Genomic DNA, 27,148 nt, shown 5'->3' on the forward strand with positions numbered 1-27,148 from the left:
CAAATTAGGTATTTTTATATCACATTACAGTTATAGATATCTTGAAGTACTGTTCAAGTTCATCACTACTTTGAAAGTGCTGTAGTTATTTTGATCACTGTTAGATCTTTTATTTAACACATTAATAAAGAAGCGTGTATACTGCTATATAACAATTTCTTTTAAATATTCAGTGATTATTTCAATATAATCGATTTCCTTTATAATCCTATGTCTTTGTATGCATTTAAAACATTATTCTGAGAAGGCACAGGCTTCAGATTGCCAAAGGGTTTCATGGTACAAAAAAGGTTAGTAACCCTACTCTAGATCCTGCTTAACCTTCCCTCAGTCCTCACACATGGTCAAATCCAGTCCCCAGAAAGAAGAAAGGTAACAGCAGCTCCCAGGGCAAATGTTTGCCACATGGTTTCCTCATAAAGAATTCTCTACTGCTCCGTAATTGTCACCTCCCCCTTCCTTCCATCCTCCAAGAAAGCTGTTTCACCATCTGTTTAAGCCCAGCTCCAACTAGGGTGAGGCTAGAGAGATGCCTAGTGCCAACACTGAAGGAGGAACTTGCTCTCGGGGTGGTGTAAATGAAGAGTCAGCACTTGCACAACCCTGAAAATAAATGCCCCCTTAAATCATGTGCATTGTATCTTGCTGCACCCTAGTTCAGGCACTACTAGTGTGACTAAAGATATACTCATAGTTTAAGGAAAGGTCTTGAAAATGCTTGATGCGGCTTTCATGAAAAGTTATTCTCAACCCTGTCTCCATATAAGAATCACCAGGGGAACTCTTAAAAATCCTGATGTTGCCAGGTGTGGTAGCGGGCACCTGTGGTCCCAGCTACTCGGGAGGCTGAGGCAGGAGGATCTCTCGAGCCCAGGAGTTTGAGGTTGCAGTGAGCTAATGATGACACCACTGCACTCCAGCCTAGGCAAGAGTGAAATCCTGTCTCAAAAAAAAAAAAAAAAAGAAAAAGAAAAAGAAAGAAAGAGAGTTATAACTGATCTTATGTTAGCACATGATAAAAATAATTTACATCAGGCCAGGCGCAGTGGCTCACACCTGTAATCTTAGCACTCCAGGAGGCTAAGGCAGGAGTATCGCTTGAGGTCAGAAGTTTGGGACCAGCCTGAACAAGAGTGAGACCCTGTTTCCACAAAAAATAAAAAAATTAGGTGGGCATGGTGGCACACATCTATAGTCCCCACTACTCAGGAGGCTCACTTGAGGCCAAGAGCTTGAGGTTGCAGTGAGCTATGATGACACTACTACACTCTAGCCTGGGCGACAGGGCAAGACCGTGTCTCAAAAAAAAAAAAAAAATCCTGATGCTCAGGCTGAACCCCAGACTAATTAAATGAGAATTTCTGGAGGTATACTCAGGTATCTGTATTTTTTTATTTTGTACTTAAAGCTTTCCAGGTGATTCTCAAGTACAGACAAGGTTAGGGACCAGGGCCTGAGAAAGATGACAGAAAGACCGGGATGACTTCTGTAAAAGCCCCTCAGGAGTTCCAGGTGAATGGGAATTCTAATTGTTTCAGCTTATAGAGTGACAGAAGATTAAGATGCCCTCTCCATGCATAAACATTCATCTCTTGGCCGGGCGCGATGGCTCACGCCTGTAATCCTAGCACTCTGGGAGGCCGAGGTGGGTGGATCGCTCAAGGTCAGGAGTTTGAGACCAGCCTGAGCAAGTGTGAGACCCCGTCTCTACTAAAAATAGAAAGAAATTATATGGACAACTAAAAATATATATAGAAAAATTAGCCGGGCACGGTGGCGCATGCCTGTAGTCCCAGCTACTCAGGAGGCTGAGGCAGTAGGATCGCTTAAGCCGAGGAGTCTGAGGTTGCTGTGAGCTAGGCTGACGCCACGGCACTCACTCTAGCCTGGGCAACAAAGTGAGACTCTGTCTCCACACACAAAAAAAAAAACATTCATCTCTTCATTCATCCATTCGTTCAACCAATATGCACTGAGTACCTACAATGCCCCCTAATGCAGGGGTTACCAGGTCCTCTGCCCTTCCCCTTAGGCAAGCTAACTAGTGAGGAAGATAGACAAAAACATTAGTGAAACTTGTAACGAATATTTACAAACTCTGCTAAGTGCTATCAGGAAACAGATGCTGGGAGAGAACAAAGTAGGGAGGAGTCTGCCCTACAGAGGCAGAACCCAACAGGCCCACCCAAGGATCACCTCACTTCCTAGGGATATGGACTTCTGCCTTGACTCACTATTTACTCTTGATTAGGCATTTGATAATTCTGAAAGTGTAGATATTAACTTGTAGAAAACTGTTAGCTAACAAGTATTTCTTGTCTGATAGCAATGCAAATAAAGTTCATCTTAGAAAAGAGTACAACAGCCAAGTTGCACTTGTATTGCCCTATAGGGCATTAATCAGTTTTATATGTAATTCAGCAACCCTATTCCAGCATCCTTTCTTTCCATGACTATAAATATTTCTAACTCTCTATACTTTCTTGAACCAGTTTTATTAATAACATATGCTGGTTCCCTTCATTAGTGAATTCATAGGTAGGATGGTGGGGACAGTTTCTAAATCCTAAAGGTTGAGAAGGAGCCAGCCATGGGAAAAAGAGAGGAAGAACAGACCCCTAGGAACCTAAGACCTCGAGATAACATGGGTATCTTGCCCTGCGGCAGGAAAGAGATCGCCCTGAAATGGCTAGTGAGGATGGGGAACAGACAGTGAGCAACGGGGAAAGGTTTGAGATGAGCACAGAAAAGTAGGCAGGAACTAGACTGTGCAGGGCCTTATAGATCAGTATAGGTACTTTGAAATGTGTACTAAGTGCACCAAGCAAAACATTCTAGGGTTTTAAGGGGGAGGATGAAATGATCTAATGTATATTTTGAAAAATCCCACTCTTTCAAAAGTGGGAAAAGAGATCAGAGTACAGAAGAGAGGAGGCCAGGGAACCAATGACGAAAACATTGTGGTACGCAGGTAAGTGGCTGAAGATGGCCTGGTCTAGTCTAGTAGGTACAAATAGATGGAAGCAATAGGCAGTGAGGTTGGAGCCACACTGCCAGAACTTTTGATGGGCTCTAGTGGGGAATGAGGGAAAAGGAGGAATCCAGGATGACTGCTGGGTTTCTGGCTTGAGCAGCTGTGAATGGTGGTGGCATTCACCAAAATGGGCAAGACTAGGGGTCAGAGGTTAACACACATATCTGCACAGGTACATGGCGTTTGTGACGTGAGGGTATCTACACACAACTCCCGGGTATGATGCCCTGGGTATGACAGGGCTACCATAGTCTTTCAGATTAGGTTCTCATGGAGCATTCTCTTTGGCCTTCAAGATTTGTGTCATCAAACATTAAGCTAATGGATTTCAAGCAACAAACTGGAAAATTCTAAGTGGCAGCTCAAAGTTTGGCCCAATCTTGCCCCCGTTCTTATTCAACAAATGCTGATTGCAAATAACCTTTATTTAATAAATCTTTAAATGGAAGAAGATAATGCAGAATTAATTCTGGGCACACTTAAACCTTTAGAGGTAAAAGGCAACATCAGTGTTTGTAAAATCCAACTGAGAAAGCCTTGTATTTGTGAAAAAGTATTCATCCTTTACACAGGAGATAACTTCAACAATCCTTTTCCCCCTTCCCAGGAAATTAAACTGTCAATCTGGGCACAAATCAGGTAAAAGACATAAGTCTAACTTAAAATAAACAACAAAAGTATCATAAGTTTATTCTTGTATACAACAAAGCAGCTCTAACTTTTCCAGAAGATAAAGTTGGAAGATACTACACTAAAGCCTAATGACCATTTATAGTGGAATAAAAACTAACAATGCCTACCACAAATTCAAATTCAATGTAATGTAATCATTAACTAATCAAAGCAAGTGACTGCTATGTCTTGCAACAACGAACACCAAGCCCGCCAATCAAATGATGCTCCATCAAGAAACCTGTTTCGGCCGGGCGCGGTGGCTCACGCCTGTAATCCTAGCACTCTGGGAGGCCGAGGTGGGCGGATCGTTTGAGCTCAGGAGTTCGAGACCAGCCTGAGCAAGAGCGAGACCCCATCTCTACTAAAAATAGAAAGAAATTATATGGACAGCTAAAAATATATATATAGAAAAAATTAGCCGGGCATGGTGGTGCATGCCTGTAGTCCCAGCTACTCGGGAGGCTGAGACAGGAGGATCGCTTGAGCTCAGGAGTTTGAGGTTGCTGTGAGCTAGGCTAACGCCACGGCACTCACTCTAGCCTGGGCAACAGAGTGAGACTCTGTCTCAAAAAAAAAAAAAAAAAAAGAAACCTGTTTCAAAGAACCAAATTCTGTCATACCAAGGGATGCCTTTGGGGTCCAATTTGTTTCCCATTCAGAAAATACTGTGTGATTACAGATTAGAGTCATAACCTCACTAAACAGAAAAGAATTGAGAAGAGGCTATTTTACATAGTAATCAAGAACATGGGGGCGAGGTGTGGTGGCTCACACCTGCAATCCTAGCACTCTGGGAGGCCGAGGCGGGTGGATCTTTTGAGCTCAGGAGTTTGAGACCAGCCTGAGCAAGAGCGAGACCCCCGTCTCTACTAAAAACAGAAAGAAATTATATGGACAACTAAAAATATATATAGAAAAAAAATTAGCCGGGTATGGTGGCACGTCTGTAATCCCAGCTACTCGGGAGGCTGAGGCAGAAGGATTGCTTGAGCCCAGGAGTTTAAGGTTGCTGTGAGCTAGGCTGACGCCACGGCACTCTAACCCAGGCAACAGAGGAAGACTCTGTCTCAAAAAAAAAAAAAAAAAGAGCATGGGGACTGGAGGTGGAACTCCTAGCTTCAAACTCTACTAACGCTGTGTCCTTAGGTAAGCTACTCAACCTCCCTAAAGTTCAATTTCCACCTCTGTAAGATAGGGACCACCATAGCACCACAGTAGAGACTTACAGTGCCCAGCCATAATCAGTTCTCTCCTTGCAGGCACATGAGAGAATTGTATTCCCCCATCTGTTCTGCAGTGAAGCGGATCCATGTAACAAAAGTTCTGGCCAATGCACTGTGAACAGCAGCAGCAAGTCACAACCAAGCCAAAGCATTTAACTGCTAGGGTGAGAAACTCTTTCCCTGTTGTGGCAATTGTGGGAACAGGTGTTGTGTTGGAGGTGCCCTAAGATGAAGCAGCCAGGATCACAGGGCTACCACATGGAGGGCAGCTGTTCTAGAGAGTCACTCTGATCAACTGCAAAGTGGGAAACGAACCTTTGTCTGGTTAAGGTGCTGAGATGTGGTGGTGTTTATTATCGCAGCTTATCCTAAGCAATGCAAACTGACACAAGTACCTAATTTTGTAGGGTGTTGTGAGGGTTAAATGAGACAGTGCCTGGCACATACTAACCCCTTGATAAATAAAGATTATGAAGACTGAGGCCTCCTGATGGTTAGTGCGAAGGGCTTGGTCTCCCATAGCCAGCTATGGCACGCTTCTCAGCTATTTGGATTGTCCTACAAGGTCCCCATGGACTAACCATAAATCCTGAAAACACTTAGAGACTTAGAGACTTCACAGTACAGGTGTGAACAGCTCAGTGGTTTTAATCTCAAAATGAAGACAAGAAAAAAGTTCCTGCATAGCTGTATGGGCATATAAAAGTAATTTGTATCCCAGTGAATTATCAAGGGACATTAGCACATCCCTCAAATAATCACCTTCTTCATAAAGATTTTTAAAACCAATACTGAGGCAGTAGAAGTAATGCTAATAGTTGGAGACTCTGCTTTTTAAATTGCGAAAAGTACTCAAGTATATAGTTGGTTGCGGGCAGGGATAGCAAGATGGGAAAATGTTAAATCAGAACTTTGAGAAGATAAATTCATTCTGACAAAATTTTGGTAGCCCTCAAGTACTTAATGGTCATCAGAACAGTGTTTTGGGAACCGGGAATTAAAGGATGAGCATATCTGATGTGACTGACAGGGATGAGAGAGAGAGAGGAAAGGCACAGTTCCACCCAAACTCTCCCTTCACTCCACCCCAATCCCTAACAGAGCGTTAAATGACATTATGGATACCTCAAGTGGAAAATTAAACTGAGTGTGATTATTTGCCACAGGCTCTACAATTCCTGCCCCAGTCTATTCCTGCTAAAGAACAAAATCTATTTTAACTGCAAGTCAGTTAAAAGGAACTAATCTCAGGTCACTCTCTGAATTTTTCCCCCATTTAAAAAAGAAAGAAATTAAGTACCTGTTAAGTTCTCTTATTTTATTTTACAAAAGAGTTGGAGGAAGCAAGGAGAAATTCCATAAAAGTTTAAACCCACTAAAAATGGTTCTCATAAACAAGAAACTTGTCATGGACAATAAAACGTATAAATGCAAGATACTCACCACATTTAATACTCTCTATCCGAACAGGGAGGCCAGACTGTGCTGCAGCAATTAATTTCAGAGCAACATAAAACTGTGTTGGACCAAAATAACCAACCCGCTTTGCACCACACAGTTCTGTGATCTGAAAACAGACAAGAAAAACGATGCTGAAAACCCCATTTCATAACAGGAAAATGAGAGAAGACATATGATGAAATCTCAAAGATTTCACGGCATAGCTAACCAAAAAGTCCCTTGAGAACCTATGTGCACACACTGGTTGGTTTCCTTTTCCTCTGGTATACAGAGAGGTTTTTAATTCAGATCATTAAGTTCTACCTACTCGTGATGTTTCATCAGGACTGAGTAATTGATTATTCCTCCTCTTTCAAAGATAAAAATAAAGGTGACAAAGGATGACTGTTACTCTTGTTACAAAGAAGAATGACTTTTTCAGGGGGTGGATTCTAATGTACAAAGTCTAGAAAGTCACTGGGGTGAAAAGAAAACAGATTAGTCATTAGCACGACTCATGGATTATCTTAGTATATCAAAATTAAAAGTTAATCAATTATTTATATAAAGTTCTCAGGTAAAATGATTTCCTAATCATTGAAATTACACCTTGGGTGCTCAATTCAGAGTAATACACACAAATGCTTCCAAGACATTGCGATAATTTTTGGTTCCCATCCCATCACCTGTAACAAACACATTCCTCTCCCCACCTAGACTGAACTCCAATGTTACTTCTCTGTAGCTCCTTCCCAAGTCCCCAGGTATAGTTTATTTTCCCAGAGTATTCTCAGAATACTCTATTCAAATATCTATTAATGTCCATCACATGATATATTGTCTTGTATTTGCTTCAAAATAAAAGGGAGGAGGGAGAGAAGTTGGGTGTATGGGTAAAATAAGCATAACTAAGAGTTAGTTATCGTTGAAGTTTGGTGATGGGTTCATGGGGGTTCATTCTCCTATTTTCTGTACTTTTGAAATTCTCTATATTCATGTTTTTTAATGTCTACTTTCACACTTATCACATTATAATTATCTGTTTATCTCTGACTCCCATTAAAATGTCTTCTCTTCAAGGGCAAGGGGCAACTTCCATTCATGTCCTAGCAGAATGATAGGCACCCAAGATACGATTAATAAATTCTCAATCAAGTAAATGAAGCCTATTCTCAAAAATAAAATGTAACTGAGTTTTATAATATATCCCTTATTGTAAATATAATTACGCATATTAAGCTATAGGCTAGGCTGTACATGGGAAAAAAACAACAATAACATCAGTGTAGTTCCAATATCAATATAGTTGCCTTGTAGAATAATTCCTAATATGAAGAAATTTTAATCCTTTGTATGGGAACAATTTAACAACTGTATGTCAGTGAGTGTTAATCTGGTATCAAGTTAACCTTCAATTATTCCTTTACCAAAACTACCATATTGAATTAGAAAGCTCTTTACTACAGGTAACTGAAATTGCTTAAAACATTTATTGTGGTACTTGAAGACTAGCACACTAATCTGACATTAGTAAACCACCTTATTTACCTTGGAATCTAGTGGTCCCAATATCACCACTAGAATCACTGCTTTGGAGCCAAAGTAGAATATACACACATAGGCCTATAGGTAACTTTCCTTGCTCTTTGTATACCAAACCTCAAAGAGACCATGCCAAAAACTTCCTGAAATACTCAAGCCTCAAGGAAGAGAAAAGAATTATAAACATTTGTAACTTACATATGGAGCCTCATAAACCTGGGACTTCTCAATCAAGAAAACAGGTTAATTTTGTAAGGTTTTTTCATTCATCAAGGTTCAATGTGTTCTAAGTTTAAAATCTCCATGGAAAAGCTCTAAATTGTGGGTAGAAATGATTTAATGACATCTAAAGAAGATAAGGTGGTGGTTTATCCCAGATAGTCAATTAGCAGAAGGTATTTTATATAGTAATAATTGTTCCTTCAAACAGTGCAAGTCACTGAACTTTTCTCAAAATAAAGAAAAAAATGAAAAGATCCCACTCTTCTTTAGTCTAAACTCCAAACCTGTAACACTTCTCAGCTGGATCCATCTTCAGTTACATGTTGTGTAAATTTCTAATAAAGAATAAGAACCTATGGACCAGTGCTTGTTTTCTCAGGTGGAAAACAAGAGATGAAAAAAAAGGAATGAATGAAATCAACATCTTTACAGCTTACAGATGGACCTTAAACTGCCGGGATGCTGGATTCAAATCAGAAAAATTCACTGACCATTTGGGGGGAACCTCAACAAAGCTTGGGAAGGAGGTCAAAGGCCACTAAAACAGCTTGCCTCCTACCTAATTCTGTAAGATTAGGTGGCTGTGCTGAGTAACCAGTCCACGTGTTCTAGTTTGCCTGAAATAATACTTTCTTTCCTAGCTGAAATGTAATAAATGTTCAGAACTGTTCAAAGGTTTGAATAAGCTTCTCTTTCAAGTATTTTTAAAGGCTTCCTTAGATTTAAAATTTTTTAAACTTTCAGCAGGGGGGCTGGAAGAATTCTCCAAGAACACCCCTACTTTCTATTCTTTGCTCTGGCCTCGACTGCTGCAGGTCCTGCTCCCAGACACGTGCACCTTCACAAGCCCACCTCTGCATTCCCTCCAGGATCACTTATTAAAACCGAGTCACCCTCCAACTTCAAAGGGCTTCCAGGGACTTCATTGTCTTCTTGTAAGACTCCTGAGCACAGCTTTCAAGACCCCATCAGGCAGGGGTGGGGAACCTGCGGCCTTAAGGCCACATTGTGGCCTTCTAGGTACTTAAGTGCAGCCTTTTGACTGAAACCAAATTGTACAGAACAAATCCTTTTATTAAAAGGGGTGCAGCAGAGAAAGAGGAAGCTTGTCTTGCCTCCTTTGCTGCTTAAAAAATAACAATCTTCCTAGCACTCTGAGAAACCGAGGCGGGTGGATCGTTTGAGCTCAGGAGTTCGAGAGCAGCCTGAGCAAGAGCGAGACTCCGTCTCTACAAAAAATAGAAGGAAATTAGCCAAACAACTAAAATATATAGAAAAAAATTAGCTGGGCATGGTGGCGCATGCCTGTAGTCCCAGCTACTCGGGAGGCTGAGGCAGAAGGGCCTCAGCCTTGGAGTTGAGCCCAGGAGTTTGAGGTTGCTGTGAGCTAGGCTGACACCATGGCACTCTGCCCCGGGCAACAGAGTGAGACTCTGTCTCAAAAAAAAAAATAATAATAATAACAATCTTGAAATCAGCCGGCTGCAGGTTCCCCACCCATCTGGGCACCTGCTATGCCCTTTTCCTGAAAGCCAAATGTCTCTCCACTTCTTTGCCTGCCAGGCTCATTCTTCAAGTCACCTCAAGACCAATCTTATCTTTTAAACCTTAGTCAATTCCACATGGCATGTTTTCTGCATTCCCCTAACACTTTTTACTAGCTTTCTATCACATCACTAGCCTTGTAATATAGCAAAATCGTTATGTCAGTAATTATCTCCACTGGACCCTATCTCCTTCCCCCACACTCCAAGTGTCCAGCACAAGGCAAGAGTATATTTTGTCATTTGTAGCCCCCAGGACTCATACTTTATGATGCTTGCTATACACTGAGCTGCTTGATGAATGTTTGTTGAAATAATTAGTTTTCACAATGTGTAGTAGCAGAATCATTCTTTCTCTCATTTTGTAATTACTTTTATAAGTGGCTGCTAAGGCTGCTTAAATTGGCTTTAGTCATCTCACACCATACAGCCATACGAGTTCCTGCAGGAATATAAGAGAATATTGACTTCTCTGTTCTCTTCCTGCTTAACTATGAGGGTACCGGTTACAGTCAAAGCCTGAGGAAATGGCCGGGCGCGGTGGCTCACGCCTGTAATCCTAGCTCTCTGGGAGGCCGAGGTGGGCGGATCGTTTGAGCTCAGGAGTTCGAGACCAGCCTGAGCAAGAGCGAGACCCCATCTCTACTAAAAATAGAAAGAAATTATATGGACAGCTAAAAATATATATAGAAAAAATTAGCCGGGCATGGTGGTGCATGCCTGTAGTCCCAGCTACTCGGGAGGCTGAGACAGGAGGATCGCTTGAGCCCAGGAGTCTGAGGTTGCTGTGAGCTAGGCTGACGCCATGGCACTCACTCTAGCCTGGGCAACAGAGTGAGACTCTGTCTCAAAAAAAAAAAAAAAAGCCTGAGGAAAGGCATCCACCATTCTTTATCCTGGCCTTAGGCCTTGTAGACCAGAAGAATACCTCAGGGGTGCCCCAGCTGCTCAGCACTCCAGAGAAGTACTTCCTTCCACTCAGCACACCCCCAAGAGGTGTCAGCCCCCAAGTGGGCACACTCGACAACAGAAGTACAGAAGACACCCTGAAGTACATACTTACAAATTGTACCTCAGTCTCTCAGGAAACAGCTAAAGAGGCAGGTTGACTATATGCTGGGTTTTCCTTTACCATTCATTTATACTTTCAACATTCAAGAGAGACTTGCAATCCAGAGGGACTGGTGAGCTACTTAAGAAAACATGAACCACTATATCCAATTACCCAACATTAGGTACTATAGTATATGCCTAAGCCAAACCACACTGCTAAAGAGAGGGCAGACATGCAGTGCTGAGGTATGATTTCAGACCTGGAACCCTACTAATACCTTAAAGTACTTATTAGTTTAAAAATGTATTGGGCACCTCCCCATCAAAAGCAATGTGCTTGGTGCTATAAGAGCAACTGAGCAGCACTGAACAGAACAACCAACTCTACACATACTCCTTCCCTCTCACTTTGCCAAACCACCTGAAGAGTAGGTTACAGACACGCCTCATGACACACCATCCCTAAATTCTTTATTATTCACCTCCTGAGAACAGGGATATTTTCCTACACCACCACAACACCATCGCCGCAACCAAGGAAATCAACATTAACACAATATTATCAAGCAATGTATGGTCCACACGTTTCCTCACTTATCCTGAAAATGGCCTATAGAGCTGGATTTTCTTTTCCTGGTCTAAGACTTAATCAATGCTCATGTACTCCATTTTTATCTTATGTTCCCTTAGTCTCCCCCTAATTTAGAAAAACTCCTTTTGGTTCTTTTTTTTTTTTTTTTTTTTGGAGACATTGTCTCACACTGTTGCCCAGGGTAGAGTACCCTGGCGTCAGCCTAGCTCACAACAACCTCAAACTCCTGGGCTTTAAGCAATCCTTCTGCCTCAGCCTCCCGAGTAGCTGGGACTACAGGCATGCGCCACCATGCCTGGCTAAATTTTTCTACATAGATTTTTAGTTGTCTGGCTAATTTCTTTCTATTTTTAGTAGAGATGGAGTCTTGCTCTTTCTCAGGCTGGTCTCGAACCCCTGAACTCAAACAATCCACCCACTTCGGCCTCCCAAGTGCTAGAATTACAGGCAAGAGCCACCGCGTCCAGCCGCTTTTGGTTCTTAATGACACTGAATCCTTTCAAGAGTCCAGGCTAGTTGTCTTCAGAATGTCCCACATTTTGGATTTGTCTGTTTTCTTATGATTACATTCAAGTCAAACATTTCTGGCAAGACCAGCACACAGGTAATACTGTGATATAGTGAGAAGTATACATGAGTGACGGGCACATAATGTCGGGACATAAACCACTGCTATTGACTGCCAAGCATGGCCATTTGATTAAGGTGTTGACTGACAGATATCTCCATTGCAAAGACATGTTTTTATGTTGTACTTTAAGACCATGTGAGTGTTCTATCTCCTGAAAAATCAGCTTTAAAATCTGTTAAATACTAATTATAAGTAAGTCCAGCTAAATTCTATCAGCATCTACAGAACTAGAATACTCTAGTATTCTACACTATTCATGCAAAATCGTGCAAAATCACAAAGATGGGGTCTGGAATCAGTGGCTCACACTTGTAATCACAGCACTTTGGGAGGCAAAAGTGAAAGGATAGCTTGAGCCTAGGAGTTGGAAACCAGCCTGGGCAACATAGTGAGACCCTGTCTCTACAAAAAACAATTTTTTTTAAATTAGCCAAGCATAGGGGTGTGGGCCTGTAGTTCCAGCTACTCAGGAGGCTGAGGCAGACGGATCCCCTGAGCCCAGGAATTTGAGGTTACAGTGAGCCACTGTACTCCAGCCTGGGCAACAGAGTGAGACCTTGTCACTTAAAAAAAAAAAAAAAGAGGATGGGGATGATAATTATTCCATGAGACAGGTGTCATGACCCCCAGTTTATACACAAGTAAACCTCCCAAATTAGAAGGTTAAATAATATACTCAAGGTCACAAATTCCAAGCCAGTCCATATGCAGAAGAAGGAAACTAGACCTTTATCTCTCGCCACATACAAAAATCAAATCAAAATGGATTAAAGACTTAAGTCTAAGACCTGAAACTATGAAACTACTAAAAGAAAACATTGGGGAAATGCTTCAGGACATTGGTCTGGGCAATGATTTCTTGAGTAATACTTTCAAAGCACAGGCAACCAAACCAAAATTGGACAAATGGGATCACATCAAGCTAAAAAGCTTCTGCACAGCAAAGGAAATGATCAAAAAAGGGAAGAGACAGCCCACAGAATGGGAAAAAATATTAGCAAACTACTCATCTGACAAGGGATTAATAACTAGAATACATAAGGAGCTCCAACAACTCTTTAAGAAAAAAACAAATAAAAATGGGTAAAGGATCTGAATACACATTTCTCAAAAGAAGACATACAAATGGCCAACAGGTCTATGAAAAAATGTTCAACATCATTAGTAATCAGAGAAATGCAAATCAAAACTATAATGAGATATCACCTCACCCCAGTTAAAATGGCTTTTATCAAAAAGACAGGCAATAATGAATGCTGGTGAGGATGTAGAGAAAGGGGAATCCTTGTCCACTGTTGGTGGAAATGTAAATTAGTGCAACTGCTATAGAGAACAGTATGGAGGTTCCTCAAAAAACAAAGAATAGAATTACCATATGACCCAGCAATCCCACTGAGGGGTATATATCCAAAGGAGGGGAATTCAGTATATTGAAAAGATATCTGCACTCCCATGTTTATTGCAGCACTATTCGCAATAGCCAAGATTTGGAATCAACCTAAGTGTCCAACACCAGATGAATGGATAAAGAAACTGTGGTACACAGATACAATGGAATATTACACAGCCATAGGAAAGAATGAAATCCTGCCATTTGCAACAACATGGATAGAACTGAAACAAGCCAACCACAGAAAAACAAATCTAACATGTTCTCACTCATATGCAGTAGCTAAATATTAAAAACAATTGATCTCATGGAGACAGAGAGTAGAATGATGGTTACCAGAGGCTGGGAAGGATAGCAGGGAGGGGGCATAAAGTAGGGATGGTTAATGGGTGCAAAAATACAGTAGGATAGTTATTTAGAATGAACAGCATTTGACAGCACAACAAAGTGACTATAATCAATAAGTTAGAGTATACTTTAAAATAACTAGAAGAGTGGAATTGGAATGTTCCTAACACAAAGAAATGATAAATCCCTGAGGTGACAGATACCCCAATTACCCTGACTGGATTAGCACACATTATATACCTGTATCAAAACATCACATGGTCCTCAACAAAATACTAGCGAATCAAATTCAACAGCACATCAAAAGATAATTCACGGGCCCGGCGCAGTGGCTCACGCCTGTAATCCTAGCACTCTGGGAGGCCGAGGCGGGTGGATTGTTTGAGCTCAGGAGTTCAAGACCAGCCTAAGCAAAAGCAAGACCTCGTCTCTACTAAAAAAATAGAAAGAAATTATATGGACAACTAAAAATATATAGAGAAAAAATTAGCCAGGCATGGTGGCACATGCCTATAGTCCCAGCTACTCGGGAGGCTGAGGCAGGATTGCTTGAGCTCAGGAGTTTGAGGTTGCTGTGAGCTGGGCTGATGCCACAGCACTCTAGCTTGAGCAACAGAGTGAGACTCTGTCCCCCCCCAAAAAATAATAATAATAAAATAAAATAATTAAATAAAATATTTTTAAAAAGATAATTCACCATGATCAACTAGGTTTCGTCCCAGGGATGCAAGGATGGTTCAACACATACAAATCAATAAACGTGATTCACCACATAAACAGAAGCAAAAACAAAGACCACATGATCATCTCAATAGATGCAGAAAAAGCATTTGATAAAACCCAGCACCCTTTCATGATAAAAACCCTCAACAAACTAGGCATAGAAGGAACATGCCTCAAAATTATATTAATAAAAGCCATATATGACAAACCCACAGCCAACATCATACTGAATGGGAAAAAGATGAAACATGCCCCCTAAAAACTGGAAGAAGACAAGGGTGCCCACTGTCACCACTTCTACTCAACAAAGCACTGGAAGTCCTGGCCAGAGCAATCAGGCAAAAGAAAGAAATAAAGGATAACCAATGATGGATAAAAGACTTAAATGTAAGACATGAAACCATAAGAATTCTAGAGGAAAATGTTGGACAAACCCTTCTAGATATCAGCCTAGGCAAAGAATTTAAGAAGACAACCCCAATGGCAATCACAGCAACAACAAAATAAATAAATGGGACTTGATTAAATTAAAAAGTTTCTGTGCAGCTAAAGAAATAATCAACAGTGCAAATAGACAACCTACAACAGAATGGAAGAAAATATTTACAAGCTATACATCTCATAGAGGGCTAATAACCAGAATCTATTAAAATACAAAGAACTCAAGCAAATCAGCAAGGAAAAAATAAACAACTCCATTAAAAAGTGGGCAAAAGACATGAACAGAAGCTTTTCAAAAGAAGATAGACAAATGACCAGTAAACATATGAAAAAGTGCTCAGTGTCACTAATTTTCAGGGAAATGCAAATTAAAACCACAATGAGATATTACTTTACCTCAGTTAGAATGGCTTTTATTAAAAAGTCCAAAAACAATAGATGTTGGTAGGACTGCAAATTAGTACAACCTCCATGGAAAACAGTATGGAGACTCCTCAAAGAACTAAAAGTAGACCTACCATTTGATCCAGCAATCCCACTACTGGATATCTACCCAAGGAAAAGAAGTCATTCACCAAAAAGACACCTGCACTTGAATGTTTACCACAGCATAATTCACAATTGCAAAGATGTGGAATCAATGTAAGTGCTTGTCAATTCATGAGTGGATTACGAAAATGTGATATATATATTATACACACACACACACACACACACACACACATACACGCACACACCATGGAGTACCACTCAGCCATAAAGAGGAACAATGTCTTTTGCAGCAACTTGGATGGAATCGGAGACCATTATCCTAAGTATCTCAGGGATGGAAAAACAAACACCACTTGTACTGTCTAATAACTGGGAGCTAATTGATGGACACACATGGGCACAAAGAGATGTAAAGGTCATTGGAAATCAAGAAGGGGGGTAAACTTACCTATCAGGTACAATGAACACTATTTGGGTGATGGGTACACTAAAAGTCCCGACTTAAGCATTATAAAAGGTATTCATGTAACAAAAATATTTGTACTCTCTTAATATTTTGAAATAACAAAAAAGTCACATGTACCCTATAAAGATAGACAACTATTATGTCTCATAATAATTAAAAAATAAAAATTGTTTTAACTTAATTTTAAAAAATTCTGAGCCAGTACTCAAACCTATATGTACCCCGGTCCAAAGCTCATGTCTTTCCATTACATCAGGGGTTGGAAAACTATTGCCCATGGATCAAATCTGGCCCACTGCCTGGTTCTGTATGGCCCATGAGCTGAAAATAAATAGTCTTTACAGATGAACATTTGCCATTGGTTTGATGATAGGGAACACTAACTTTGAATCCCATATTAAGCAAAATGTTAACCCAAAAGTAAGAATTCCATTCTTCTTATAAGTAGACCTCTATCACAAAAAAAAAGTACTCAGTTATTATTATATTTTGAATTTTGTCAATAAAAAATTTGTGGAAGTTTGTTTTCTCTCTTGTTATAGAAGTACCTATATAATATCCTCGATTTTGCCTCTTGGTCTGCAAAGCCTAAAATACCATCATCTGGCCCTTTACAAAAAGGGTTACTAACCCTGGTATAACAACATGCTGTCTCCCTGAGCTATACTTTATATCTTTTCCAATATCCTCAATAGCCATGCAGAAAGGGTATTTTCTTGAAAGAATCAGCTGCACTAGGCAAATGCCAACTTAGAGTGAATACTTCCATTAGAAGAAAGCATATGTATTCACCTTCTTCCTCAGCCCCCATTTTTCACCCATTTATATATATTTCAATTTTTCAGAAGCTTTCAAACAGGAGCCTCCTACATTACTATAAACTTCCACAGCAACCAACTGGAGCAATTGGATGGCATATTTCAGATATGAGCAAAATCTATGCAATAATTCACACACTAAAAATAAGAGTTTGCTTTTAATTTTTAAAGAGAAAAGGTGTTATAAATCTTCAGAACCATTCTTTGAAAACGTCTTTCTATATTTGTGAACACATTATGAGCCAAGATCTCCCAACATGTAAGCTACTCCGATGTTGCAAATCAATTATGGAAGCTACATTATCTTTTAGATCCCGCAAGATGTTATTTAATTTAGGGCTAGAAGGCCTATAATAAACTGTAGGCCAAATCCAGCCCCCATGCTAAATACAGGCTATATTGGCATAGGTTATGGCCCAGATCCGGTTTGTCAGCATTTTTGGCCCAAAGCCCAATATTCACCCCGGTAGTGAGGAAGACCTAGCCTGCCACACTGGCTCACATGGCTTCTAAACAAAGACAAGACTCTGGGGGAAAAAAATCAAGAACTTGTATTAAATACATTGCTAGTGGAAGCACAGATCAGTATATCATCCACAGACCATTGGCAATATCCATAAGAATTACAATCTATATTTTAGTCTAGTGATTTTACCTCTATCAATCTATATTCCATTTTATATAAGCAAAATGACATATATACATAAGATCATTTAATACAGTATTGTGTAAGACACAGATTGGAAGACACTTAGAGGCCTACCATTTAAGATATGAGTTTAATCAATTGTGGCTGATATATAATTCTAGGCAGCTCTAGGGGACATTTGCCATATCTGTGGCTGTCCATCTTTTGAAAAGCCTTTCTCTACTTAGAGAAATTTTGCACATTACAAGTCCTACCTCTCATCTATAGTAGATTCAGTCATTTGCCATAAAAATCACCAACTAACAAAGAATGAGGAAGCTCTTTATGTACCAACATGGAAAGTGTGGGAAAAAAAAAAGCAAGGTGCGCAGAGGTTGGTATAGTAAGTGTCATTTCTTTTAGAAGTGGGTTGAATATAGATGCATTTATCTATATGTTCATAAGCTATCTCTGGAAGTTGAAGCTAACAAAATTGGTCGCCAGCTGCCTCCAGGGATGAAAACCAGGTGGCTAGGGCATGGGGGTGGGGGGCATATATCATTTTGTACCTTTTGAATTTTGAATTATATGGATGTATTATTTTAAAAATAAATTTAGAAAAGTTGTAAAGAGTAGGAGACACCGCCTAAACCCATTTCAGCTGCTCCCATCTGCTCCAAGTACAATTCCAAAACAAAGTGCCCAGCAGAACAAAGCTTCAAGGGTTTCTACTCACCAAGCCCAGATTTAACTGACAAACACAGTGCTCTTTCCTCTAAGTTGTCAACACAAAACAAGGCAGTAGCTTGCTTTATAAAAACTAGTTACCTTTTTCAAATGTAGCACTGTCCAGCTGGGTACTGTGGGGAAGGTACCTGACCTCCCTTGGTCTCCCAGAATGAAGCAGTCAGACTAGACAGAGCACAAAGCCTTTTCAAAATCTAAACATTCTATTAAAAAAAATTCAATGAGTGAAATCTAAAACCATAGTTTCAACCCCTTCCTCTATTGCTTACCTCTCCTGCTGTTTTTTTTTTTTAATTTTTAATTATTATGGCTACATACTACTTGGACTATTTATTATGATTCTCAGTCCATCTGCTACTTCCCCCTACAAGGCTGTATGTCTCTTTGCATTCCCCACAGCACTCATCCCATTGATTTCCAACTAAGAAGGCTCATGGAATAAATTAAATATGCCTAATGTATTTTAACTTTTTCTGGCATGAAGAGAATCCCTATGTATGTTTTACACCTTTAAATAGTGAATTATATGACTCTATCAACCTATTCAAACAAATAAATTTTTTAAAGTCTTAAAGGATCAGAGACACTGCCTGATCTCAAGGTAGCAAGAAACAGAACCTGAGGTTATTTTGTAATCACCCGATTTCATGAAGGAAAAGCCAAAGAAAAATACAACATATCCTCCCAGAACTTCGAATTTACTCAGCCTTTGGTGTGGGCATGTTTATGTTAAAACACAGAGATATGTTAAGAAATCAAATATGAATTAGCATGGTTCTTAAAGATAAGAATTCAAAGAAATCCTACGCTCAGGCTCGGTGCTTTGGTTATGCCCCTGACTCTCATCTGCTATTAGGGAGCTGGCAGAGGGTCTGGGCTAATGAGTGCTAAATTCATCAGAAATGGGAACTGCAGTTCTTGCACAATGGATTGACATATAGGAGTTTGACAGAGTGATTCTACAGATTTTTTATTATGCACCTAGATTGTTTTTTGGAATGAGGAAGGATTATAGGTAGTGACGGAGTGCGATGACAATGATCTCGTGACTTTTGTAAACTAGGCTTTCTTTGGCAAGCCAATGCCACAGCTGTCCAAGCTGCCCAGCTGGAATGCATCGCCACAGGGTTAGGAGTTCCTCAGGGCTGGCACCTGCCTGAGAAGAAACTGGGCTCTCACAACTCAAGGGTGAGGAGAAGGTAAGAGAGCGATGGGGCAAATCACTGCGGCACAAAGGAAGCATCCACCTCACCGGTTTAGGAGAAAAGAACGGCAGACTCGAGAGTAAGAACTAACATTTACTGAGGGCAGACTACGTGCCAGGCACTGACTCAAATGCCAGAAATTAAAGAGATGAAAGAAACACACACACACACACACACACACACACACACACACAAGCAGTCTTGACACTAGAACTGAAATGAAATGCAATTACAGTTCAGATTATAAAAGAAAATTAGTTTTAGGATTCTGGCCCAGGTTTCAAGGCTCTGCATATCACAGAATTTTTGTACAGCTGGAGGCAGAGAAGTCTCAGGTGAACACAAATGCACTGCCAGAATTATATAAAGCTTTTACTGGTTCTGGCAACTCAGACTTATCTCACCAGCCAAAGGATTCGCTTTTCAGATAATTCATTTATTGACATTTTTAGTGCTTTTCAAAAATAAAATTATAGGTTAGGGTTATCTGGTATTTTTATAAGTTTTCTTATTTCAGTCCATTCTACATTTTATATAGAATGTTTAATATTTTATACATGCTCACACACGCACACACACATTTTTAAAGAAACTAGTGCCTTAGTGAGAGGAACAGAGCAATCCGGGATATTTCAAGTAAGTGGAGCATCAGTGTATTACACACAGATCCTCAACATGCTTCCCAAGGGAATGAATGAATGGCAGTTTAGTCTCAGATCACACTGGAATTCTCACTCTCAAGCCCAAATCTAAATACATTAAAACCCTCTAGCATAGAGGTAAACTCATACTACAAACATCCATTTTTGGTGGAGTAAGCAATCTGACTTCATTAATTTGGTTTCTTTGTCAAGTTCCCAGAGAAGACCCTATCCAATTGTTAAAATAACAAATATACCTCTTGCCTCCCTGACATGCTGGCAGCCTCCCTCTGAAGAGGCTGGCCCCATTCAAAGCTGGCTGTTTCAGGGCACTAAAGCTGGGAAAGGGCCCTTCTTCCCTGTTCATGATTCTCCTTCCCACACCAGAGTCTCATGACAACCAGCACACTCAGGCCCCCTGCATCACCATGGCAAATCCAGATGGATTTAAGAGGCTCTAGCACAACTAGCTGGAACCAAGGCCCAAGCCCATAGTGCTACTGGTCCTCTTGTGACCTGATGGCCACACTATTTGGCCAGACTGACCTCTTTCAATGACTTGATCCCCTTTCTATGTCCCAGCTATACACATCCATCCACTTCCCTCTCTAGACACCCATCACATTAATGCTCGGCCTTGCTCTCATCTGTCTTTGGGGGTACCTCATCCCCAGTTACCTGCTGACACTTCACTGATACCCAAATCCCTAAACTTTTCCTGGTCTTAGATCTCCTACCACCAAGCTATGCTTGCCAGGAGAGACATCCCTACAACCCAGGTATGTCTCCTCTCTCCTACCTTGAATCACCTGTAGACACTGTTTGATCTTCCTGGATAGACTTTCCATTGACTAATCTGATACAGTCACCCATCTTCCTAAACTGACAGCCCCAACACAATGGATGAGCTTAGATCTAGGTCCTCATTACTCCCAAGATGTTCTATCCCAACTACGGTTCATTCTCACAAGCCATGCCTGGAGATTTAACAACTGAGAGAGATTTGACAGAGAATGAGCAAGCCCTGTCCTCAAAGAGTTTCTAATCTAATAGGGGTGTGTGCATCTGAGAAGTTTGAGGAAAATGATAAATATTTATTGAATATCTACTACACACCCACCAGGCATCATGCTTTTTTCTTTATATGTATTATTTCTAATATTAAAACTAGGCCGGGCGCGGTGGCTCACGCCTGTAATCCTAGCACTCTGGGAGGCCGAGGCAGGTGGATCGCTCAAGGTCAGGAGTTCGAGACCAGCCCGAGCAAGAGCGAGACTCTGTCCCTACTAAAAATAGAAAGAAATTATCTGGCCAACTAAAAATATATATAGAAAAAATTAGCCGGGCATGGTGGCGCATGCCTGTAGTCCCAGCTACTCGGGAGGCTGAGGCAGTAGGATCGCTTAAGCCCAGGAGTTTGAGGTTGCTGTGAGCTAGGCTGATGCCACGGCACTCACTCTAGCCCGGGCAACAAAGGGAGACTCTGTCTCAAAAAAAAAAAAAAAAAAAACTAATCCTACACAGATGATTTTGCAACTCGGAACTTCAGGGTTCAGAGAAATTATTAGAGAAATTCTGAAAAAATGGGAAACCATCTGAATTGAAAGATCTTGCTGCCCAACAATTTGTATTGTAAATGTCACATGAACTAAATTCACTGCACAATTAGCCAACTCCCTGGGTTCACTAAAATACCATTCATTCAATTCTCGTAGGTGGCACATTATGGCAGTTAATGGAGTCTCTTTGAGCCTACCAACTGAAAAGCACATACTCTTTGTACCTTGGCAGCCAGAGATGCATGCAAGTCAGGCCCCATTATTTCCTGGCCTTCAAAAAGGCCATCAGCACACATCTATGAGAGAGGGAACAGGTGTAAGGGGGGACAGCCTCAGAACTGAGTATTTTCTCTCAATAGAACCAAGGAACAAACTACAAAGCTGGCTTCATCATAACTGTGCTGTAATCAACTGAGCTAACCGGAGTACAGAATAGAAACCAATGAACATTTGCCATTCTCTTTTGGCTGCCCAGCATCAGAACCTCTTGCCAGTGTTCATGAAATTTTCCACCTGCTTTCAGCTAAATAAGCTAAAAATATCAGATTCTCACTTTTCTGATTTATTCTCAAGTTAGGGTATGGGTACAGAACTTAAGCTTGAATCAGTAATGAGTGCTACAAAGCAGCAAGAATAGTAGATGATTGTTTTCTGGTAACAGTAGCAACACCCAGTTCCAGGGGCAGCCCCACACTAACATCCAGTGCAGGCAATGTTGGTGGTGGCATCTAATATTCAGTAGCTACAGTACTTGCATCCTCACAGAATCAATTCTGAGGGGTGATCTGGCTGTAGTTCTGGCAGTGCTGCCTCCTAGTAGTGCATTTTTTAAGCCTTGTCCACATCTTTCCTGGAGAAAGACTGAGCTAACCAATATCCCGTCAATAAACTCCTTTTCTGCTTAAATTAGCCATAGGCAACTTCTGTTACTAAGAGGACTGTATTACTAAGAATCCTAAGTTTTATAGAGGACAGATCAAATTCAGCTTTGATCATTACAGAGTTTCCAAACTTGGCTGTATCCACCCCAAAACTTAAGTGTCTCAAAGCAACATTTATTTAGTTCATAATTCTGGGGATCAGCAATGTGGGCTGAGTTCAGCTGGACAATTATACTGATCTGGGCCAGGCACCACTGATCTCAGGTGAGACTCACTTATGTGTCTGCAGTTGACTATCAGGTTGGCTGGGTGCCTCCATTTTCTTCCACATGGTCTCTCTTCCTCCAGCAGACCAGCCTGGGCTTTTCTACTTGGTGGCAGAACTCTCAAAGCAGCAAGAAACTGAAATGCTTCTTCCCGTCTGGCCTCAAAAACAACACAAGGCCACTTCTACTGTATTCAACCAAGTCACAAGGCCAGCCAAGATCCTAAAGATGAAGAAACAAACTCCACCTCTTGATGGGAAGAGTTTCAAAATATTGCGGGCATTCTGAGATATAACTGTTATTGATAAAGAGCACAATGCGGAAGCTTCACCAAAGTGATAACCCTAAGGAATTCCCATTTATTAGAATCGCTTATACCTAGAATCTGTGCTCTCACCACCATTTCCATTAACCACCACCAACTCCAGCCACTGATTCAACAATGGCGAACTAGAAGCAATAAATACAGTGCTGAGCCAGCAAACTCCGCAGCCTGTTAACAGTGTGTAAGGTCAGGCCCCTTAGATCTCTCATACTATAGGACATGCCAAAGAGCATGGAGTATAGTCATGTGGCATATGCCACCAGCTCTCTGGCTTTGGCCTTCTCTTTCTTTGACCTCAGGTTTCCTCCACCAAAGCTCAAAACCAACATTTTCTGCATGTGAACAAACAGTCTGATCACTTCAGACAGAGGACTAGTTAACATCCCTAAGTCACAGAAAAACCTTATATAACTTTAAGAGACTCTAAAAAAGGTCTGCTCTGAATTTGTTTATTAGGATCTTTAAGAAGTTTAATCAAGGCCGGGCATGGTGGCTCAAGCCTGTAATCCTAGCACTCTGGGAGGCCGAGGCGGGAGGATCACTTGAGGTCAGGAGTTCAAGACTAGCCTGAGCAAGAGCGAGACCCCATTTCTACTAAAAATAGAAAGAAATGATCTATACAGCTAAAAAATATATATAGAAAAAATCAGCTGGGCATGGTGGCACATGCCTGTAGTCCCAGCTATACGGGAGGCTGAGGCAGAAGGATTGCTTAAGCCCAGGAGTTTGAGGTTGCTGTGAGCTAGGCTGATGCCACTGCACTCTAGCTGGGGCAACAGAGTGAGACTCTGTCTTAAAAAAAAAAAAAGTAGTTTAATCAAATCCGCTTCCAAGAACTTCTCAAATTAGCAGACCCCACAAACATTTATTTAATTGAAACTAGATGTTTCCTTGACAACTTGAGAAAGGAAGGGCTCCTGCAAGAAGTCTCCATGGAAACCACTGCTCCTTGCATCTACCATTCACCTTATATTCTGGCTGGCATTCAAGCACATCAAATCAGCAATAAAAATACAAGGAAGTTGGAAGAGCTTTGGGGCAATGAAGAATTTCTGTTTGGTATAGTGAGATTTTCCAGGGAAAAAAGGCATAGTCAGTACAAATGTCTCAGGACTCAGATTAAGAAGCCTCTTGCATGTCCAACTCGTTTTTTAAAATACCCCATGTCTTATTCTGTTCGGGCTGCTACAAAAAAATACCTTAGACTAACTAATTTATAAACAACAGAAATTTATTTCTCACAGTTCTGGAGGCTGGAAAGTCTAAGATCAAGGCACCAGCAGATTCAGTGTCTGCTGAGGGCTCACTTTCTGCCTCACTGATGGCACTTTCTTGCTGTGACCTCATATAATGAAAGAGGCAAACAAGCATGCCCAAACCTCTTTTACAGGAACACTAATCCCATCATGAAGCCTCCAATCCATAGGACCTAATCACCTCCTAAAGGCCCCACCTCTTAATGCTATTGCAGCAGAGATTAGATTTTAATATACGAATCTTGGGAGGACACAAATATTCAAACCATAGCACCCCAAAAAGAATTCCAAAAACACAGTGTAATGGTTTCCTATGGCTGCTATACTAATGTACCACAAATTGGGTGGCTTAAAACAGCAGAAATGTATTTATTGTCTCACAGTTCTAGAGGCTGAAAGCCCAAAATCAAGGTGTCTACAGGGCTGGTTCCTTCTGAGGGCTCTGAGAGAATTCAGCTGCACGCCTGTCTCCTAGCTTCTCGTGGCCCCAGGCGTTCCCTGGTTTGCAGATGCATCACCCTAATCTTCATCTTCACATAGCATTCTCCTTGTGTTTCTGTGTCTTCACATGACCATCTTCTAATAAGGATACCAGTCATATTGGATGAGAGGCCCACCCTACTACAAAAACCCTATTTCCAAAAAAAGTCACTTTCTGAGGTACTGGGGATTAGGATTTCAACATATCTTTTTGTGGGGACACAATTCAACCCAGAACACACAGCTTCATATAAAGTATTTGATTTTACCTATTCATTCCCTGTTTGTTAAAACAAATTGTTAGCTCTATATATTTTGTGGCTTAATTAAAATAGAAGGTTTATACTTGATCACACAGCCACACCCAGCTACAACAAAATCTGGGAAGTACAACCTTTACTCTGGGCAGCCAGGTGCCCAGCTCAAAACTGGAGTTTCTACTGCAAAGAAGAAGAAGAGAATGAGTATCAGGAGATAAATAGACATCTCTATCACACAGGCAAACAGAAAAATCACTTGGGGAAAAATAAGTCTAGTGTCCAGATACTCTGACCCTTAGGTGAAAACTCACTGCAAAAATGAGATCATAAAAGTTAACTGTGCTCAGAAAAGACCTTGGAACTGAAGTGAAAAAACTAGTTTTGTCTAACAAAAAGCCAAAGGCAAGAGACACTCAAGGGGCACACACTGAAAAGCATCCCAAATTAGAAGCACTTGAGGAAAAGAGTCAATCATATACCGATGTATAGGGACTCACATGGACCCAACATGGCTCCACTTCATAACAAAACTGAGCCAGGACCTTAGAACACCACCAAATATGAAAGTGCTACATTATTTAGTAGTTGTGATTCTCTGAGTCTGATCCTTTCAGATCCTTTTTTTTCTTAAATGCTTTTTTTAAATTAAACTTTTCATTTTGAAGTAAATGTAGTTTTACATGCAGTTGTAACAAATGATATAGAGTGACCTATGAACTCTTTACTCAGTTTTCCCCAATGGTAATATCTTGCAAAACTATTGTACAATATCACAACTAAGACATTGACATTGATACAATCAAGAGAACATTTCCATCCACCGCAAGGACCCCTCATGATGTCCTTTTATGGCTACCCACTTCCCTCCTGTCCCTGCCCCTTCATCCTTGGCAAACACTAATCTGTTCTCCACTTCTGTAATTTTGTTATTTCAAGAATGTCATATAAATGGAATTATACAGTTTGTAAGCTTTAGGGATTGGCTTTTCTCGTTCAGCATAATTCCCTGGAGATCCATCCAAGTTGTTGTGTGTATAGATAGTTCATTCCTTTTTATTGCTGAGTAGTAGTCCATGATATGGATGTACCAATTTGTTTAACCATTCACCCACTGAAGGAAATGTGTATTGTTTCCACTTATGGACTATTATGAATAAAACTGCTATAGACATTCATGTACTGGTTTTTACATGAACATAAATCTTCATTTCTCTGGGATAAATGCCCAGAATCAATTCCCAGGTCATGTGGTAGTTGCATGTTTAGTGTTTTTAAGAGACTGCCAGACTTTTCCAGAGGGGCTGTATCATTTTACATTCCCATCAGCAAAGTATGAATGATCCAGTTTCTCTACAGACTCACTAGCATTTGGTGATGTCATTATTTTTTATTTTAGCCATTCTGATACGTCTGTAGTGATTTATCATTGTGGTTTTAATTTATATTTCCCTAATGGCTACTGATGTCGAACATCTTTTCATGTGCTTATTTACCATCTGTGTATCCTCTTCAATGAAATGTCCCTCTATATCTTTTGCCCACTTTCTAATTGGATTGCTTGGTTTTTTTACTGCTGAGTTTTTTTTTGTTGTTGTTTTGTTTTTATTTTTTATTTTATTTTTTATTTTTTTTCAATTTAATTTTACAGAATCAAAGAGTCTAACAGTATATCTTGTTAGATACAGTATGTCCTCATAATGTATACATTATTTCTTGTACAATGATATGAAATAATATGGGAAATATTCATGATAAATTATTAAGTGAACAGTGCAAGTTAAAAACAATAGTTTCATATTTTTTCCCCACCCCCCCTTTCCCGAGTCAGCACCTTCAAGTGTTACCACTCCCCAAACGGTGCGCAATGCACTCATTGTGTAGGCATACCCCAATCCCCTCCCCCACCCCCCACCTCAGTCTGATGTCCAATTGGTGTCGTTTCCAGATTTGTATTTAGGTGATGATCAGGGATACTGCTGAGTTTTTAAAGTTCCTTATATATTTTAGATACTAGTCCTTTGCCAGATATGCGGTTTGAAAACATTTCCTCCCACTCTGTAGTTTGTCTTTTCATCCTCTTATGAAATCTATCTCAGAGTAAATACATTTAATTTTTATGAAATCCAATTTATCAATTTTTTCTTTTATGGATCATACCCTTGTTGTCACATCAAAGAACTCTTTGCCTAGCCCTAGGTCCTAAAGATTTTCTCTAATTATTTTTATAGTTTTATGTTTTACGTTTAAGTTTGTAATCCATTTTGAG

The 27,148-nt window shown here is 40.4% G+C and overlaps 1 protein-coding gene across 2 annotated transcripts in view; it reads right to left on the minus strand.

Annotated features, from left to right (window-relative positions):
• Positions 1-27,148, minus strand: part of REPS2 (RALBP1 associated Eps domain containing 2) — a 186,269-nt gene that overhangs the window by 129,180 nt on the left and 29,941 nt on the right. For both annotated transcript variants that reach the window (XM_069462874.1, XM_069462873.1), the window contains exon 2: positions 6,376-6,499. In XM_069462874.1, coding sequence (XP_069318975.1) covers positions 6,376-6,499 — 124 coding nt within the window. The remainder of the gene's footprint in view (positions 1-6,375; positions 6,500-27,148) is intronic.

This window comes from Eulemur rufifrons, chromosome 30 (genome assembly GCF_041146395.1).
Source record: "Eulemur rufifrons isolate Redbay chromosome 30, OSU_ERuf_1, whole genome shotgun sequence".
NCBI classification, from domain to species: Eukaryota; Metazoa; Chordata; class Mammalia; order Primates; family Lemuridae; genus Eulemur; species Eulemur rufifrons.